Source organism: Lipotes vexillifer, unplaced genomic scaffold (genome assembly GCF_000442215.2).
Source record: "Lipotes vexillifer unplaced genomic scaffold, Lipotes_vexillifer_v1.1 scaffold153, whole genome shotgun sequence".
Lineage (NCBI taxonomy): Eukaryota > Metazoa > Chordata > Mammalia > Artiodactyla > Lipotidae > Lipotes > Lipotes vexillifer.
The window spans coordinates 3,512,889-3,529,962 of record NW_006774670.1 but is presented as its reverse complement, the minus strand read 5'-3'; the positions used below and the strand labels follow the sequence as shown (position 1 = coordinate 3,529,962).

General features: G+C 47.4%; 1 protein-coding gene across 1 annotated transcript in view; it reads left to right on the top strand.

Moving 5' to 3' along the window:
- The first annotated feature begins 16,675 nt into the window (after nucleotides 1–16,675).
- RELL1 (RELT like 1) overlaps nucleotides 16,676–17,074 on the top strand; it is a 45,144-nt gene continuing 44,745 nt past the window's right edge. Inside the window, exon 1 of the mRNA XM_007449402.1 lies at nucleotides 16,676–16,847. Coding sequence (XP_007449464.1) covers nucleotides 16,760–16,847 — 88 coding nt within the window. The 5' untranslated portion in view covers nucleotides 16,676–16,759. The remainder of the gene's footprint in view (nucleotides 16,848–17,074) is intronic.

Here is a 17,074-nt window from a genome sequence, read left to right as displayed (position 1 = left end):
TCCTACTTCGAATTCACTGGGAGAGCGAGAATGGGGGAGGGAGGGTTTGGTCAGTGCACCTGTATCTTTATTTTGGTCCTTGCACCAGTGCTGATGACCAGTGGTCTCTGAAAGTTGTAAATTCTGTTTCAGGACTCTGTGATCCCTTGCTGGTCTAGACCCTCAGCATCACATTGGACTTGTTCAAAGGTTATAGTTCTTAATTCATGTTTACACACCCAGACATTATTTCCAAAGTAAAACCCATGGGGCTGGATTCAAGAGGTTTACAGTCTTGCCTCTCTCCACTAACCCTCCAAGAGCCATTATATGGAGGCTGAGTTACCCAGCGGTATTAGTTTCCTATTGCTGATGTAACAAGTTACAACAAATTTAGCAACTTATAAAACACAGATTTATCACCTTACAGTTTTGTAGGGTGGATGTTGGAAATGGGTCTCACTGGGATTTGTTTCTTTCTGGAGGCTCCAGGAAAGAATCTGATTCCGTGCCATTTCTAGCTTGTAGAGGCCTCCCACATTCTTTGGCTCATGGCCTCCTTCTCTCTCCAAAGCCATCAACATTGCATCCCTCTGTGTCTTTCTTCCATAGTCACATATCCCTTTGGCTTTATTGTTCAGCCTCCCTTTTCTGTGTTTATATCCCTTCTGACTATGTTGAGTCCCCCCAGGTAATCTCCCTATTTTAAAGTCATCTGATTAGCAACGTTAATTCCATCTGCAAATTTAATTCCTCTTTGCTATGAAACCTAATATATTCACAGGTTTCAGGGATTAGAACTTGGACGTCTTTGGAAGGTCATTATTCTGGTTATTACACTAGCTCAGACTCTCTTCCCTGAGGGTCATCTTCTCTTTGAAGCCTATTCCAGTCTTTCTTACTGTGGCAGGCAGGCTCTCAGAGACCCATCAATGATTTCTGTCTCTTGGTATTCATGCCCTTGTGTAATTCCCTCCCACTGAGTGGGGGAGGGACCTGTGACTTACTTCTAACCAATAGGATGGCAATGGCAGTGGAATGACATGTCCATGATTATGTTCCATAAGCTTATAGCTTTCATCTTGATACAGACTCTCTCTGTTGCCTTCTCAGTTTACATGATTTGTTAAATCAAGTGGCCATGTTGGGGAGGCCCACATGGCAAGGAACTGAGGGCCAACATGCCACAAAGAACTGAATCCAACCAACAACCACATGAAATTGAAAGTAGATCTTTCCCCACTTGAGCCTTCAGATATGACCTCATCCTCCATCAACACTTTGATTTCAGCCTCAAGAGAGACCCTGAAGCAGAGGACCCAATTAAGTCATACCTAGATTCCAAGCCCACAGAAACTATGAGATAATAAATGCGTGCTGTTTTAAGCCACTAGCTTTGTGACAGTTTTGTTACAGAGCAATTATTGTCTAATGCACTTGCCAAAAGAGCTCAGTGGGTAATATCCTAATCCATAAAACAGTTGCTCATAAAGTTGAACCTCAAAAGTGTAGCTTGGGGCTTCCCTGGTGGCACAGTGGTTAAGAATCCACCTGCCAATGCCGGGAACATGGGTTTGAGCTCTGGTCCGGGAAGATCTCACATGCCACAGAGCAACTAAGCCTGTGCACCACAACGACTGAGCCTGTGTGCCACAACAACTGAGCCCCCGTGCCACAACTACTGAAGCCCGCACGCCTAGAGCCCGTGCTCCGCAACAAGAGAAGCTACCACAATGAGAAGCCTGCGCACCACAACGAAGAGTAGCCCCGCTTGCCACAACTAGAAAAAGCCTGCACGCAGCAACAAAGACCCAACACAGCCAAAAATAAATAAAATAATTTTTTTTTAAAGTCCTTGGAAAAACTAATTTGTTAAAAAAAACACAAAGTGTAGCTTGAAGTGTAGATGCTTGTTACTCAAAGTGTGACTCTGAGATTGTTAGAAATGCAAAAACCCAGGCTCCATCCCAGACCTACTAAATCAGAATCAGCATTTTGACAAGATCCTCTAGTGTTTTATATATTCACATTAAAGTTTTAGAAATATGGGGATCCTTTTCTCCCCAAGAAGCCCCCTCTGTGAACTTGCCTACCACCTTTGTAATTACTAGCCCTGCAACCCACAGGGGTTGGAGGGCACCTCGGTTCAGGCCACAGAAGTCTAGTCACACCCTTATCCTGGATCAATGGGAAATACTCAAGTTGCCCCTTCCACGTTAATAGGGAATATCTATTTCAAAAGGACTTATTCCCTTAACATCTAGGCAGAGAATGTGCTGGTATCCTTTTAAAAATTCTACTTCTCTGGGCCCCTCTTGCTCACATAAAACGTTGTTGGTATCCTCAGCAATCTTTCAGTCTTGTTGGGAGGATGGGGCATCCCACAGATCTGTAAGTAACAAAACACAACAAGAGAACCAGCTTGCTCAATTTGGGGACAGAATGGCAACTGATGACAGGTGTGGTCAAGAATAGGGTATACAGAAGAATCGGGACATGAATTGATCCCTAAAGGTGAAGAGCACACAGGACACTGAAGGGTGAGAGATGTTGAAGACGGAGCAGGTAGAAATATTTCTGGGGCCTTTGGTGAAGGTGAAAGTAGACCCACTTGGCTGGAGCACAGTCTTTATGTAAAGGAATAATGAAAGATCAAGGAAATAGAGGTCAACATTGTGGAGAGAGATAAAGAAAGGAAAAAAGAGAGAGAAAGAAATGAAGGAAGGAAAGAAGATGGATTACAATAGGGGCATATTGCTGTTTCAGCCAAGTCATCAAGCTATAACTGATACCACGTTCCAAAGTGAGGTGTGGGTCACTGATTTACCAATGAGGTCCTCGAACACCAGTAACATGACTCTGAGTTCCTCACTCATAATTGAGGTATAAAAAGGTTGGAAATAATTGAAAAGGAGTGAGGAGTTTTACAAAGAGTTGCTGGTGTTCTTGGGCATTAACCACGGCCCCCATCACCATCAAGGAGGAGAGAGAGGGGTGTGCTTTATCCTTTACTTCAAGGCAAGGGGATCCTTTGGCAACACTGCTCAGCTTAGTGTGCATCCCCTTCCTGGTGCCTGTCTTCCATCTGAAAAGTTTCAATGGTGAGGAATGGCCTGGTCAGCTGCTTTGACAATGAAGCAAAGGAGAAGTGGCTTCCCTGGAGGAAGGGGTGACTGTGATGCCCACAGATTTTTGGAGCAGAGACTGTGAGGGGGTCTAGGGTGCTGTCTACAAGGGCATCTGGAGAGGCAAGCAGCCCTCAGGGAAAAGAAGCCAGAAGTACCACCGGATGCCTAGAGCCTGAGGGAGTAGTGAAGAGACAGCCAGAGAAGACGTCTGTCCTCCCTCTTTGATGAGAATTGAGGAAGATAGATTCCTGGGCTGGAAGGTGATATGGTGGCTGCAGATGTCTCCAAAGAACGCTTGAAAATTCGTAAGAGAGCAAAGTCTGCACTTAACCCCTTCCTTACCAGTTAAGCTCTGATGAGAGCTCTAAAGTGGAACTTTCTTGTCCTCTCTTCTCTTCTCCCTCACAGCCTAAGCCTGTGAAGGTTAAAAAAAAAAAAAGTGGTCAGCAGGTTGGGGTTGTTGAACAGAAGGACCTGACAGGGCAGGAGAGGAAAAGGCTGAGTTCCCCAGGATGCAGACACAAGATGGAGACTTGCACGCACAAGGCTGATTAGGGAGGGCCCCCGAGACTGACTCTGAGGCGGGTGGTGATTGGGATGGGGCAGAGGAAGACGTTGAACTGGGGTGCAGTTGTTTGTTACAGGGGCCACAGCCTTGCCCACGGGGTACTTCTAGAGCTGGGTTGCCCTTCTGAAGTCATCTCTCATTGGCAGAGGGTGCTCTATCCTCCTTTACCCCACTAACCCATCACTGGATAAGGGCTGCCCCTGGGGAGGAGGCAGCTCTCTTTTGCTGAGGCCAATTTCCAGAGAGCCTCTCAGCTGAGAACCCTCAGGACCAATCCTCCGGCAGCTGGGGGACAACGGGGGGGGGGGCATGCCTGTGGATGGCAAACACAGCATCACTACACTGACAGCACCGTCCTCCCAGTGCGTGCATCCTGTCTGCAGGAGCGTGGGCAGTGGAGAGGGAGGAGTTTTTAACCATTGTAGGTCACCGGACTTTATTTATTTATTTATTTATTTATTTATTTTGCGGTACGCGGGCCTCTCACTGTTGTGGCCTCTCCCATTGTGGAGCACAGGCTCTGGACGCGCAGGCTCAGTGGCCATGGTTCACGGGCCCAGCCGCTCCACGGCATGTGGGATCTTCCCGGACCAGGGCACGAACCCGTGTCCCCTGCATCGGCAGGCGGACTCTCAACCGCTGCGCCACCAGGGAAGCCCCCGGACTTTTAATTAGTGTCCAGAGTAGCTTTTATTACCTTAAAGTACTGGGAAAATCATGAAGCTTGCTCTAAATTTCATCCATGAGGAAGGAAAGAAATATCCCCATAGAATAAATTTACAGAAATGTGCATCTAGCTAACTAGCTGGGTAAGCTTACTTACATCCCCCAAACCTTGGTTATAACTGCATCAGTTTCTAGAGAAGCAGCATCAGGGGAGATAAGCTTTGCAGAGGAAAATTCCTCAGTAGGTGTGATTACGCAAAGGCAGGCCCTGGAGCAGGTGTTCTACACTTGCGTCTGTGTGTGTGTGTCTTTCACCCCTTTGGCAGTCTGGTATGGCTTATGGAGCCTCATCTCAGAATCATATTTTCAAATGCATAATTAAAGTTAGTAATACAAAGAAAACCAACTATGTTGAAATCTTTTGTTATTGAAATATTAAAAAAAATTGTGATAGCGATAATGTGTGCCACTTCACACATTAAACAAGATTCTATTTTAAGTCTTGTTATTTAATGTATTATTGAAAATTTCAAAGTAATTTCCAAATAATAATGGGTATAAGCAGTATTTTGAGATATCTGCACGACTATAATATAATTTGAAAATATCTATGGTTTCTGTTGGTTCCAGTGTCACAGGCACTGTGGTTTGTTGCTACATTTATCAAAGGAGGAAATGCAAAATTTCACTTCAAGATTATTGAAAACAGTTTTGAATAATTTCAAGATTAATAAGGATGTAATGTTTTCCCCACTAGAAACAACAACCTCCCCTGAGTTCTATTTACAGTTCCCTTGGATTCTGGGTTAGAACCCCTGCAATCTGGAATTGGGTCATCTGGTCCTCTACGTGATAGTAAGGTAATGAGAAGTTTTAGAGTGTTTTCTGGGGGAAGTGAGCTGGCAGTCGAGTGTATTGAAGGCCTTGGAATTCTAGGAGAGGAGACAGAGGGCTCTTTGCTCTGACCCTAAGTGGTGGTCCAGTGGTTAAGAAACTGCCTTCCAATGCAGGGGACTTGGGTTTGATCCCTTGTCGGGGTACTAAGATCCCAAATGCCACGGGACAACTAAGCCCGTGCGCCACAACTACTGAGCGCACTCACCGCAACTGAGACCCAACGCAGCGAAAAATAAAATAAATAAATAAATAAATATTTTAAAAAGGAAAAAAAAGATTAAGGAAGTTTCCTTTAAAAAAATAAAAAAGAGCAAAGGGGTGAGTGGGGACCCAGGGAATGTGGTGGACTTACAGTGAGGAAACTTCCATGGCTGTGATGGCTGTGGGGATTCTGAGAAACACCTCATTTCCTGTTCCATCTGTGCTGGGTCCACAGATGATACTGGCCAAACCTTCAGGAACAGTCTGTTACACAAAACACCTCTGTGTTAGTATGTTTGGGGGAAAAAGAATGGGCAGCGTACATGTTTGGGGAGGGGGCAATGAAGAGAGTGGCAGCCATTCCTGGAGGCCAGGGTGGCCATCCCAGAATTGCACAGAGAGCCGCTAGGAGCCAGGTGACCATGAATAAGCAGCTGGCAGTGTGGACTGAGTCAGGATGGCCAAGAGGTCACCCTTTTTCAACCCAAATGTGCTAGAGGTAAGTGACCCTTGACTGAAAGAGAGAAGCTGGATTCTGCCTGCATGGATATGACGGTAGACACTGAGGTTACAGCAGATTAAAGAGTTGAACGTGACCCTGTAGGCAACAAAGGGTTGGGTCCTAGAAGGGAAATGAGCAGAGAAATGTCTGCTGTCAGTGGGGTTTTAGAAGTAGCACCGTGGCGGTGAGTGTGGGATCGGGTAGAACAGCACATGCTGGAGACAGGCTGTTGAGAGGCAATTGCAGGACTTGGAACCACCAGGAACACAAAGGAGGATGAGTCCCTTAGAATTGTGCCTTTTAGGGAGAAGCGGTTGTGGACATAGCCGTGCCTTTCCAAAGTCAAACAAAATTGTACTGTTTCTTCAGCAAGAAAAAAATCAAACAAAACAACTTGTGTGATGGCTTTGCAGCAGATGGAACTGACCACCAAGTTCCTCCATCTCAGTGTGTGCTCACAGAGGAAAAGATTGTTCAGAATGTCAGCACTGAAAGCTCCTCATTAAGTCTGACGGTGGGGAGTGGTTTGGGGGTGGGGTGCTGGCAGGGGAAGGGATGTCAGCTGCCCTGAGGCTCCCTTTCGGGCCAAGCGGGTTTCTGGTAAAAGAGTCATTCGTGAGTGCTGGGCGCCAGCCACAACTGTGAAGCCCTATTTAGTTCATGCCATCCCTGCAATATCGTTAGTTTGTACTGTTGCTTCTTCACCGTATCAGCAGAGAATGGAGGGTCAGAGGAGGGAGCAATCGTTTTCTTTAATTTATTAAAAAAATTTTTTTTACTGAAGTATATAGTTAATGTACAATATTATATAAGTTAAAACAAGAATGGAGGAAATTTTTTTTGGCAGCCTTCAAGTTTTTATTTTATTATTCCATATTTCTTTTGAGTCATTTAACAGGTTGAAACAAAGTCAAAATGTTCCAGAAATATTTTCCACTTTCTTTTTTTTTTTTTGCGGTACGTGGGCCTCTCACCGCTGTGGCCTCTCCCGTTGCGGAGCACAGGCTCCGGATGCACAGGCTCAGCGGCCATGGCTCACGGGCCCAGCCGCTCCGCGGCATGTGGGATCCTCCCGGACCGGGGCACGAACCCGTGTCCCCTGCATCGGCAGGCGGACTCTCAACCACTGCGCCACCAGGGAAGCCCTCCACTTCCTTTTGATTGCAAAACAGGACCCCTTTCTACCAAAGGTTAGTGCTTATCCCACCACCGTATATTAAAGTGGTTAAAGAAATGATAAGTGAAAAAGCCATTAAGCTTATTCTATTTTAAAAAATTTCCCCCTTTTCCTAGTTTTATTTCCTAAAGTCATGCAAAAATGTTGCTTAGATCATGTGAACAGGGGATATAAAATGGCCCTCTCCAGATTACGGTGACTCTGAACAACATGTTATCAAAGAAGGTATTTATGGCTGACAGAGTAATGGGAAAATTGATATTTTAAAACAATAGATTATTCATGCAGGGACCACAATAGCTCTATCTGCCTTTCACACAAAGAGATATAAGACCACACATGGGGTTGTGATCAAAATCAACAGCTGAATCAATGTGCATGACCAAGCAGGCCCTTCTCCCTGACACTCTGCACCCTCTTGGCAGAAGGCATGTTGTGACTCTTCACCGGTGGAAAATGGAGCTGCTACAACCTTTAACCCTGCCTGCGAAATGAGCTGCCACAGGTTCATGCACAGAAGTGCATCTACCCTCAAGGAATAGACGAGTCTTGATAAGTATGACCCTCGAGTAAAAGCAGACGGGAGACCAGCGGCCTTTTAGTCACCGCCTCAGGAAGGACTTAGGGTCTCTTGCCCAGACCTACATGGTACTAATGGTCTCATGCAGAGGGACAGAGTTGGTGGCAGCTGGTACTAAGAGCTGACCAAGCAGACTAACTTTTTGGCCGGGCTGAAAGGAAGACGGGGAGGATCCTTGTTACTGACCTGGGTCTTGGCAACAGAATGGCCCATATGGGATTCTCAGAGTCTTGGACTATGTTGAGAAAGGGCCTTCCCTTCCTGCAGCTCTCTCTTCCTCTCCACCCCACTGCTCTGGTGGTACACCTGAGGCACACCAGACCCCTAAGTTCTCTCCGTACATCAGCCCTTTGGTGTCCTAACCAGCCTACACTGAAGCTTATCACCTCAAACCCTTATCCTTCAAAACTGCCAAATGCCCTGAAAAACCTCTAAGATGTCACGCTTTTCTCTAAACTGGGATCCATCTCCTAAACTGCCTCCTTCATTCCTACCCCTGGGCCACTAGGCACAGTTACAGAGAATCACTCAGTCAAGTAGATCGGTCCATGAAAAATTCATGGGCTGCAGCCCCAGCTGCACCCTCCGAGATGTGCAGCAGCGTATATACTGGGCAGCTCTCCTCTTCCCTTCAGTGACTTCTACTACTCTCAGAATCTCTGAGAATCAGCAAAAAGTGCCCCTCCCTCCAGTTAGTTTATTCTGATATTATTGTACAATCTGGACAGCTCTGCCCTGGGGGTAGGGGGAAATGGGATTTCCAGAGTCCCAAGGGGAAGCGTTCCTGCCTCCACACATACATGTGCCCAAATTCTGACAACTCACCCCCCCTCCCCCCACCTCCAGACTTTGGGTCCTCACAGTGTCAGCAGCCTGCACACTCCACACATCCCCAGGAAAAGAGAAGTAGGGTTGGAGTCTGATTGTCACAAATCAGGCTTCTGCAGGTGAGAGAAGAAACCTCAAGGGATTCTCAGCGAAGACTGACATAGGACACAATCATGCATGCGTGTGTGCGTATGTGAGTGTGAGCACCAGGGACAGTGTGCATGTGTATTCTTCCAAGTATGTGCATGGCCTTGTCTGCAGTGTGGGTTTATATGCACGAGGCTCTCCCCTGCTTTTCCAAGAGTTGATCAGGAGGCCAGAATCTCTTGCCTTCACATTCTGGAATAAGTTCATATATGGTGCCTAGTGTGGTACATGACTCAGACACCTGTCCTGATGGCTCTGACCATTGTCTCCTCAAAGCCCTTGCATCATTCCCACTCCTTCCATTGTCAAAGGATGGTTTTGCCTCCATCAATGTGAATCTCCTCGACTTTCTTTCTCAACTGCAAATATATTCATCTCGGTGCCTTTCTTTGGCCTCTTCCCTTCAATTTTAAAGCATGAGGTGTCTGCCTTTTATTCAAGGCTAACAACCCCTATGCTTCTATCAGGGGTCTCCTCTGGACCTTGTGACATTAGTTATGCCTTTCTTCACTTCTTCATTTCTATTTTCCAGTTGTCCCATACAATCAATTCCATTCCGTAGAAACCTCCTCGTGGCTCCCGAGGTCCCACCACCACCCCCTCCCTCTTCTCTCTCAGCCAGGCTTCTGAGAAGCGAACTCTCCACGGTAATTTCCACTTCTTCATCCTCTACACGCTGGTATCCCCCCATCACTTCCTTAATGTTCTTTCACAAGAGTTCTCAGTAACCTCCATGCTGACTTGGAGGATATCTTCACCTTGCTCCTTCACCTGCTGTGTGCTTTTCTGTCTTCTCATTTTGCTTATCTTACTGTGTTTGTGGTCTCCTTTTCGCAGTCCGCAGGTTCGTAGTTCCCGTTGTTTTTGGTGTCTGTCCCCAGTGGCTAAGGTTGGTTCAGTGGGTTGTGTAGGCTTCCTGGTGGAGGGGACTAGTGCCTGTGTTCTGGTGGATGAGGCTGGATCTTGTCTTTCTGGTGGGCAGGTCCACGTCTGGTGGTGTGTTTTGGGGTGTCTGTGGCCTTATTATGATTTTAGGCAACCTCTCTGCTAATGGGTGGGGTTGTGTTTCTGTCTCGCTAGTTGTTTGGCATAGGGTGTCCAGCACTGTAGCTTGCTGGTCGTTGAGTGGAGCTGGGTGCTGGTGTTGAGATGGAGATCTCTGGGAGATTTTCGCCGTTTGATATTACGTGGAGCTGGGAGGTCTCTTGTGGACCAGTGTCCTGAAGTTGGCTCTCCCACCTCAGAGGCACAGCCCTGACGCCTGGCTGGAGCACCAAGAGCCTTTCATCCACACGGCTCAGAATAAAAGGGAGAAAAAATAGAAAGAAATAAAGAGGATCAAATCAAATCAAATCAAATAAAGTAGGATAAAATAAAGTTATTAAAATAAAAAATAATTATTATGAAAAAAATTTTAAAAAGTTAAAAAAAATAAAAGAAAAAAAGAACGGACGGACAGAATCCAGGACAAATAGTGAAAGCAAAGCTATACAGACAAAATCACACACAGAAGCATACACATACACACTCACAAAAAGAGGAAAAGGGGAAAAAATAATATATCTTGCTCCCAAAGTCCACCTCCTCAATTTGGGTTGATTCGTTGTCTTTTCAGGTATTCCACAGATGCAGGGTACATCAAGTTGATTGTGGAGCTTTAATCCGCTGCTCCTGAGGCTGCTGGGAGACATTTCCCTTTTCCTTCGTGTTCGCACAGCTCCCGGGGTTCAGCTTTGGATTTGGCCCCGCCTCTGAGTGTAGGTAGCCTGAGGGCGTCTGTTTTTCGCTCAGACAGGACGCGGGACCCTGGCAGTGGCGGGCTGCACAGGCTCCCAGGAAGGGAGGTGTGGAGAGTGACCTGTGCTCACACACAGGCTTCTTGGTGGCGGCCGCAGCAGCCTTAGCGTCTCCTGCCAGTCTCTGGGGTCCGCGCTGTTAGCCGCCGCTCGCGCCCGTCTCTGGAGCTCCTTTAAGCAGCGCTCTGAATCCCCTCTCCCCGCGCACCAGGAAACAAAGAGGGAAGAAAAAGTCTCTTGCCTCTTCGGCAGGTCCAGACTTTTCCCGGACTCCCTCCCGGCTAGCCGTGGCGCACTAACCCCTTCAGGCTGTGGTCACGCGGATGACCCCAGTCCTCTCCCTGCGATCCGACCGAAGCCCGAGCCTCAGCTCCCAGCCCCGCCCACCCCGGCGGGGGAGCAGACAAGCCTCTCGGGCTGGTGAGTGTTGGTCGGCACCGATCCTCTGTGCGGGAATCTCTCCGCTTTGCCCTCCGCACCCCTGTTGCTGCGCTCTCCTCTGTGGCTCCGTAGCTTTCCCGCTCCGCCACCCACAGTCTCCGCCCGGGAAGGGGCTTCCTAGTGTGTGGAAACCTTTCCTCCTTCACAGCTCCCTCCCACTGGGGCAGGTCCCGTCCCTATTCTTTTGTCTGTTTTTCCTTTTTTCTTTTGCCCTACCCAGGTACGTGGGGGAGTTTCTTGCCTTTTGGGAGGTCTGAGGACTTCTGCCAGCCTTCAGTGGGTGTTCTGTAGGAGCTGTTCCACGTGTAGATGTATTTCTGATGTATCTGTGGGGAAGAAGGTGATCTCCGCGTCTTACTCTTCCGCCATCTTCTCCTGGTCCTCCTGACTTGGAGGATATCTTTTTCAGTTCCTTATTTTACTGGACTACTCTGCACATACGATGCTGACCATAACTTCTTTCTTTAGGACAATCTTGCCTCTATCCTGCTTCCATAATACTTCCCTATGTAGAATCTATCAGTCCGCGTGAGGACCACGCCCAACATACCCGACTAGAGGCTACACTCAGAGTTCCTACAGGTGGCAGCCCCATGTTCTCCTGAGACATGGGAAACCAATCCACAGCCAGTCTGTGGAGATCAAGCTAAGCAGGGCCTGGGTGCAAAGCAGCCATGGGAAGGCCCGGCCAAGATGAATAAGCAGGGAGGGGGGGTAGGGGGAGGGGAGGGGGAGAGGGAGAGGGAGAGAGAGAGTATAAAATTGCTAAGAGGTAGAAGTGAGAACAATGTGGTAGCACAGAGATAGAGAAGGAAGCACACCCCCCACATTTACTATCTACTGTTCTCAGTTCTGATTTGTTTGAGGGCTTGAGACTTGGCCATTTTTATATCTGTGAGTGTTTCACCTTTATAATAAATTTACTGTTTATTCAGCTAGTGTTGATGTTTCTGTGTATTGCAATCAAAAGGAACCTTGACTAAGACAGATACCTGTTACTTTGTAGTTTCTTCTCCAAAATGTGCATTTGTGGGTTTTATTGGGCTGAAACTATGGGGTTCATTACTATAATTCTCTCTTGCTCTTTACAGGGAATAACCATATCATTGTATGTCCACCCGATTTTGAGGCTCTAGCAGTAAATGGTCTGGGTCACTTATGTGCAATTTTCAGGGGACTGTGTGCCCATGAAACGAAACTTGACCTGGTGGTCAGGAATGAGGCAGAGATTATGGACACCACTGCTAACCCAGCAATCAGATTCCTCTGATGTCCTCCAATGAACATGTTGGCAAAACTGGGACTTCTCTATTTGCAGCTTCCTGACAGATGATAAAAAATATTTAATTGAAGAACTGAAATTCATCTCAACCTCCCTAAAACAATCTATTTTGGTATAATTTATGACAATTCCTGGGCATTTAAAGTTCTCAGTTCTCCTTTTATTGACCACTGCTCAGCTCTGACCCACAGTTATAGCTGACCTGTTCTCCTCTCCCTCTTGCCCTCATGTGTACTCATCACCGTGCAGCCTACACCATGCTAAATTCTGTCACTGTACAGGTACTTAAACCCTTCCCCCACCTCTCCACTAATCCCTGTACTTCCCTCAATTTAGCCCAAATTGCACCTTCTCCGTGAAGGCTTGCTCAGAGCCTCCGGTTGCAATCCTTTTGGTCTTGGAATTCCTATAGCCCAGAGGCTTTCAACCAAGGGCGATTTTGCCCCCAGGTAACGTTTGGTAACATCTGGAGATATTTTTGTTTGTCTCAATCAGGAAAGGGGAGAGCGCTACTGGCATTTAATTGGTAGAGGCCAAAGAGGCTTCTAAACATCCTACAGTGCACAAAGCAGGCCCCCCGACAAAGAATTATCTAGTCCACCAATGTCGATAATGTTGAGAAACCCTACAGTCAGGCCCAACTTTGGCGCCATGCACCCTATCGTTTTGATTACTCATTGTGGTGTAGAATCTTAGGGCTGGATGGGAACCTTTAGAAATCATCCTGTCGTCTGCCTGAATTTTCTGGGTAAGAAGCAGCTGTTGAAAGTCATAGAGTGAGTCAGTGGCACAGCTTTATCCTGATCCCTGGGCCTTTGACCATTTCCATTTCATGATGCAGTTGTTTCCTTTCTTCCTTTCTTAACCTGGCTTCTATAAGCCAGGTTAAGATCTATTATGACACATGTAGTGACTCTCTTCTCCAATCTCCTCCCCTCAGCCCAGTACTAGGAACACAGTACATACTTGTCAGATCAAAATAGCCTCAGATTTTATAAAATATCACTTGATATCCCTGCAAACGTATATTTTAGAGAACTGAAGGCTTCTTTCCTAGATGTAACCTCTCAAAAGGAAAGATGACTACATCTAAATCACAGAAAGAAGGAATTCTACAGAGACCTTCTGCAGAAGTATTTTCAACATTAGAGTAAATACCAGCCAACTGAGCCTTACACATTTAAATGATGGTGATGAAAATTACCACCTTACAGCACAGAGGAAAACAGGAAAGGTTTCTACTAAGGGGAAGGATTAACTGAATTTTATAGAGAAACTGGAAAAAACAAAACAAAATTCGACAAAAACCAGAAAGGACAGAAGATTGTATAAGTTTGTAAATTTGATTCCTAGAAGCTCTTCCCATATATAAATAACTAATTTTCCCTGAAAAAAGTGCATTTAATCAATTGTTGACACAGAGTTCAAAAAGTCCAGGTTAAGTAAGAAATGACAATAAGACTTTATATTGGAAAAGGAGGGCTAATTGGCTAGTATTCTGCATTTCAGAGGCAGAGCAGTATAAGCAGAAGTTCAAGTGTAGGCCTGGAGTGAGCTGATTCTGGATTTGAGTCCTGGCAGCACCCAGAGAAGCTGTGTGACTTTGGTGAATGCCTTATCCCACAAATCCTAGTCTTCTGGGCTTTGAAGTGAGGATCAGTAATAATACTTCCCAAAACATAAAATTGTGAGGATTTGATGAAGGAATACAGGAAAAGTACTTGCCCCAGGATCAAGCTAAATCTAAGAGCTGAGTAAAGGAGAACTAATGTTACAACTATTTCTACCTATGATCCTTTAATTTTATTTCTGAAAAAATGGGAAGATCGTTTAGTCCTGTGATGTTAAATTTTTATTTCCTCAGAAGAAATATGACATCCCCTTGCTAATATGAATGAGAACTTTGATCACACTGAAGTCTTCACATTTAAAATAAAACAATAAGCAATAGCTTTTAGATATGCATATGTGGGGCTTTTTTTAATCAGCTGAACAAATCTGTAGGGTTAAGTACCTAGAAAATAATTTAAGCTTCATTTATTTCCTTCCTTCCTTCCTCCCTCCCTCCCTCCCTTCATTCCGTCCTCCCTTCTTCCCTTTCTCCCTGCCTCCATTAACAAGATGTGCAAATGCATGTATATGAAGTTCTATGACACTGAAATATCTATAGAGAGTGTGTCAAGCAGCTAAGTGTTATGGAAAAATCTGAGAAGGGAAATTTTAGAGCCTCGGTTCCAACCCTGGCTCACACTAGCAATGAGATAGCAGGCAAGTCACTTAACTATCTCTCATCTGTAAAATAAATGGCTTGGTAGATGATTACTAAGGTTGCTTCTAGCTTTAATTACTGGATTGTACTCTTATTTCTGGAGAGCCACAGACATCTAATTCAAATAGGTTGTTAAAAATGGCCCTGTCTTTTTTTTTTTTTTTTTGCGGTACGCGGGCCTCTCACTGTTGTGGCCTCTCCTGTTGCGGAGCACAGGCTCTGGATGCGCAGTCTCAGCGGCCATGGCTCACGGGCCCAGCCACTTCCCGGACCGGGGCATGAACCTGTGTCCCCTGCATTGGCAGGTAGACTCTCAACCACTGCGCCACCAGCGAAGCCCAGCCCTGTCTTTTTAATAGTAAGTTCAATCTGTGAGAAAGAGTGAAACACTATTCATTTTTTTTTTTAACCTCTTTATTGGGGTATAATTACTTTACAATGGTGTGTTAGTTTCTGCTTTATAACAAAGTGAATCAGTTATACATATACAGATGTTCCCATATCTCTCCCCCCCTGCGTCTCCCTCCCTCCCCCCCTCCCTATCCCACCCCTCCAGGTGGTCACAAAGCACCGAGCTGATATCCCTGTGCTATGCGGCTGCTTCCCACTAGCTATCTACTTTACGTTTGGTAGCACTATTCATTTTTAAAATGATATTTTACATTTTGAATAGATATCTTGGTCCAATCATTTGGCTACATTCTAAGTTCCAAAACCAGGACTGGCTTTATAGGTGTGTGTTTAATTTCTAGGCCCAGAACTGTTTCATTTTTTTTTTTAGTTAGAAACTGACATGGCCCTCTTCCCCTTGCAGCCACTCTGTATTTGTGTTGGTATAAAACTGCTTCACCTGCCAGACTGAGGATGTGCAGACAACTGTGCAAAGGAAACACAGTGCCCTCCTTTGGCTTCAAAGGGCAGAGGCTCCATCCTTCGGCTCCAGCCATCTGTAGTGGCCTGAGCTTCTGGGAATTCCCACATCAGTGCAAATGTTTGTAAGAGTCTAGTGGACTGTGTAGAGAACTCAGCGAGGAGATGAAAGAGTACTCCTTTGAAAATCTGAGGCTGACAGGCCAAGGAAGAGCCTGGTTCTGTGAAAACCTCCAATGCCCACTCCCTCTTGCTGGTGTTCTTGAACATTTGTTCAAGGCCTGACCGCCTTATTTCAGAAGGAGTCTCTAAAGAGCAGTAAAGAGGGAACTATTCATAGAAAGATCCTGACTCCAATTGCTGCTCATCATGATGATTCAACTTCCAAAACCACTTCTGACCTCTTACTTAGTGTATGCTGTCATTGAGCTAGGCGGGGAGGGCACAGTGGTGAGCAAACACAATGAAGAGCTAATCCCAATTCATCACGGTGGCCTGGCCATTGGGGGTTTACTCCCTAGCCTGTGAAATAAGGATACTACTTAGCTCACAGAGCTGGCAGGACGATACAAGGAGATAATAAGTGACCAGGCACTTGAAGAGTGACTTCGTAGAAGTATTTGCAAGGTGCAATGTGGGCACAGCATTTTTTTTAAATAGGCAATTTGTTCCTGGAGGTATGTAAAGGTTTTTTCCCCCAGTAGGAGCAGCTTAAATGGAAGTGGAGATAGGAAGAAATTTAAATGATTTGGCTTTTCTCATTTCCAAACATTGGAACTTGACCTCCCGCGCAGCTCCCCTCCCCCGACCAGTCACCTAGGGGATTGCCAGCTGAACAGATAACGCCAACAGAGGAAGAAGATCGTGCCCATCCCAGTGCTGGCCATGTCCACCCGTCCACAGCTTCCTGACCTGCTTTTTTTCCTCTTCCCACACCCGCCTAGTCCCAGCGCCCTGGAGGACAAGCCCCGGCGACCCTGCCCCGACCCCGGGCTCCCGCACTATGTGGGCGGCTGCTGTACAGAGGGTCTGGGAAAGAGAAGAGCGAGCGGACAGGAGGGGCCTCGCCCGGTGGGCGGGGCACGGGGCGGGGCCATGGCCTAATCCGGGAGGCGGGAGCTGCGGACGGACTTGGAAAGGAAGCGGGGGCGAAGGGGAGAGGCTGGACCAGGCTGAGGTGGGCGGGTCCGGGGGCGGGGTCACTGGATGTGCCTCCTGCCAGTGCGGGCGGAGCCGGGGGCTAAACTGGGAGAGGCAGGGCCGAGCGGAGGTGGGTGGGGCCTGAGAGGAGGGTCCCTGGAGGGGCGGGGTGCACGGCGCGCGGGGGCTGAGCCCAGCCAGTCTGTCAGCGCGCGGGCTCCAGAGCTGCTCTTCTTGCCGGAGCCCGGGACGGGGCGCCCCGCGGGAGGAGGGCGAAGAGCCGCGGCGATGGTTCCGCCGGGACTCCTGGAGTCCGCTGTCCTCGCCGCTGCTGTCTTCGTGGGAGGCGCCGTGAGTTCGCCGCTCGTGGCCCCGGGTGAGTGCCCTGTAGCGGCTGGGGAGCGCAGGAGGAGGCGAGGGATCGGGACTGTAGTCCCGCTGCTCCTCGAGCTGCCCTGGTCCTGGCACAGCCGTGGGATCCCGGCTCTGAACATCTGGCTGTCTGGGGGTGGCCCGGGCCGGGCGCGGCGCGTGGAGATGGCTCCCGTCCCTCCCAGCCTGCTCGGCTCCCGCCTTCCCTCCTCCGAGGACCTGTTACCCCCC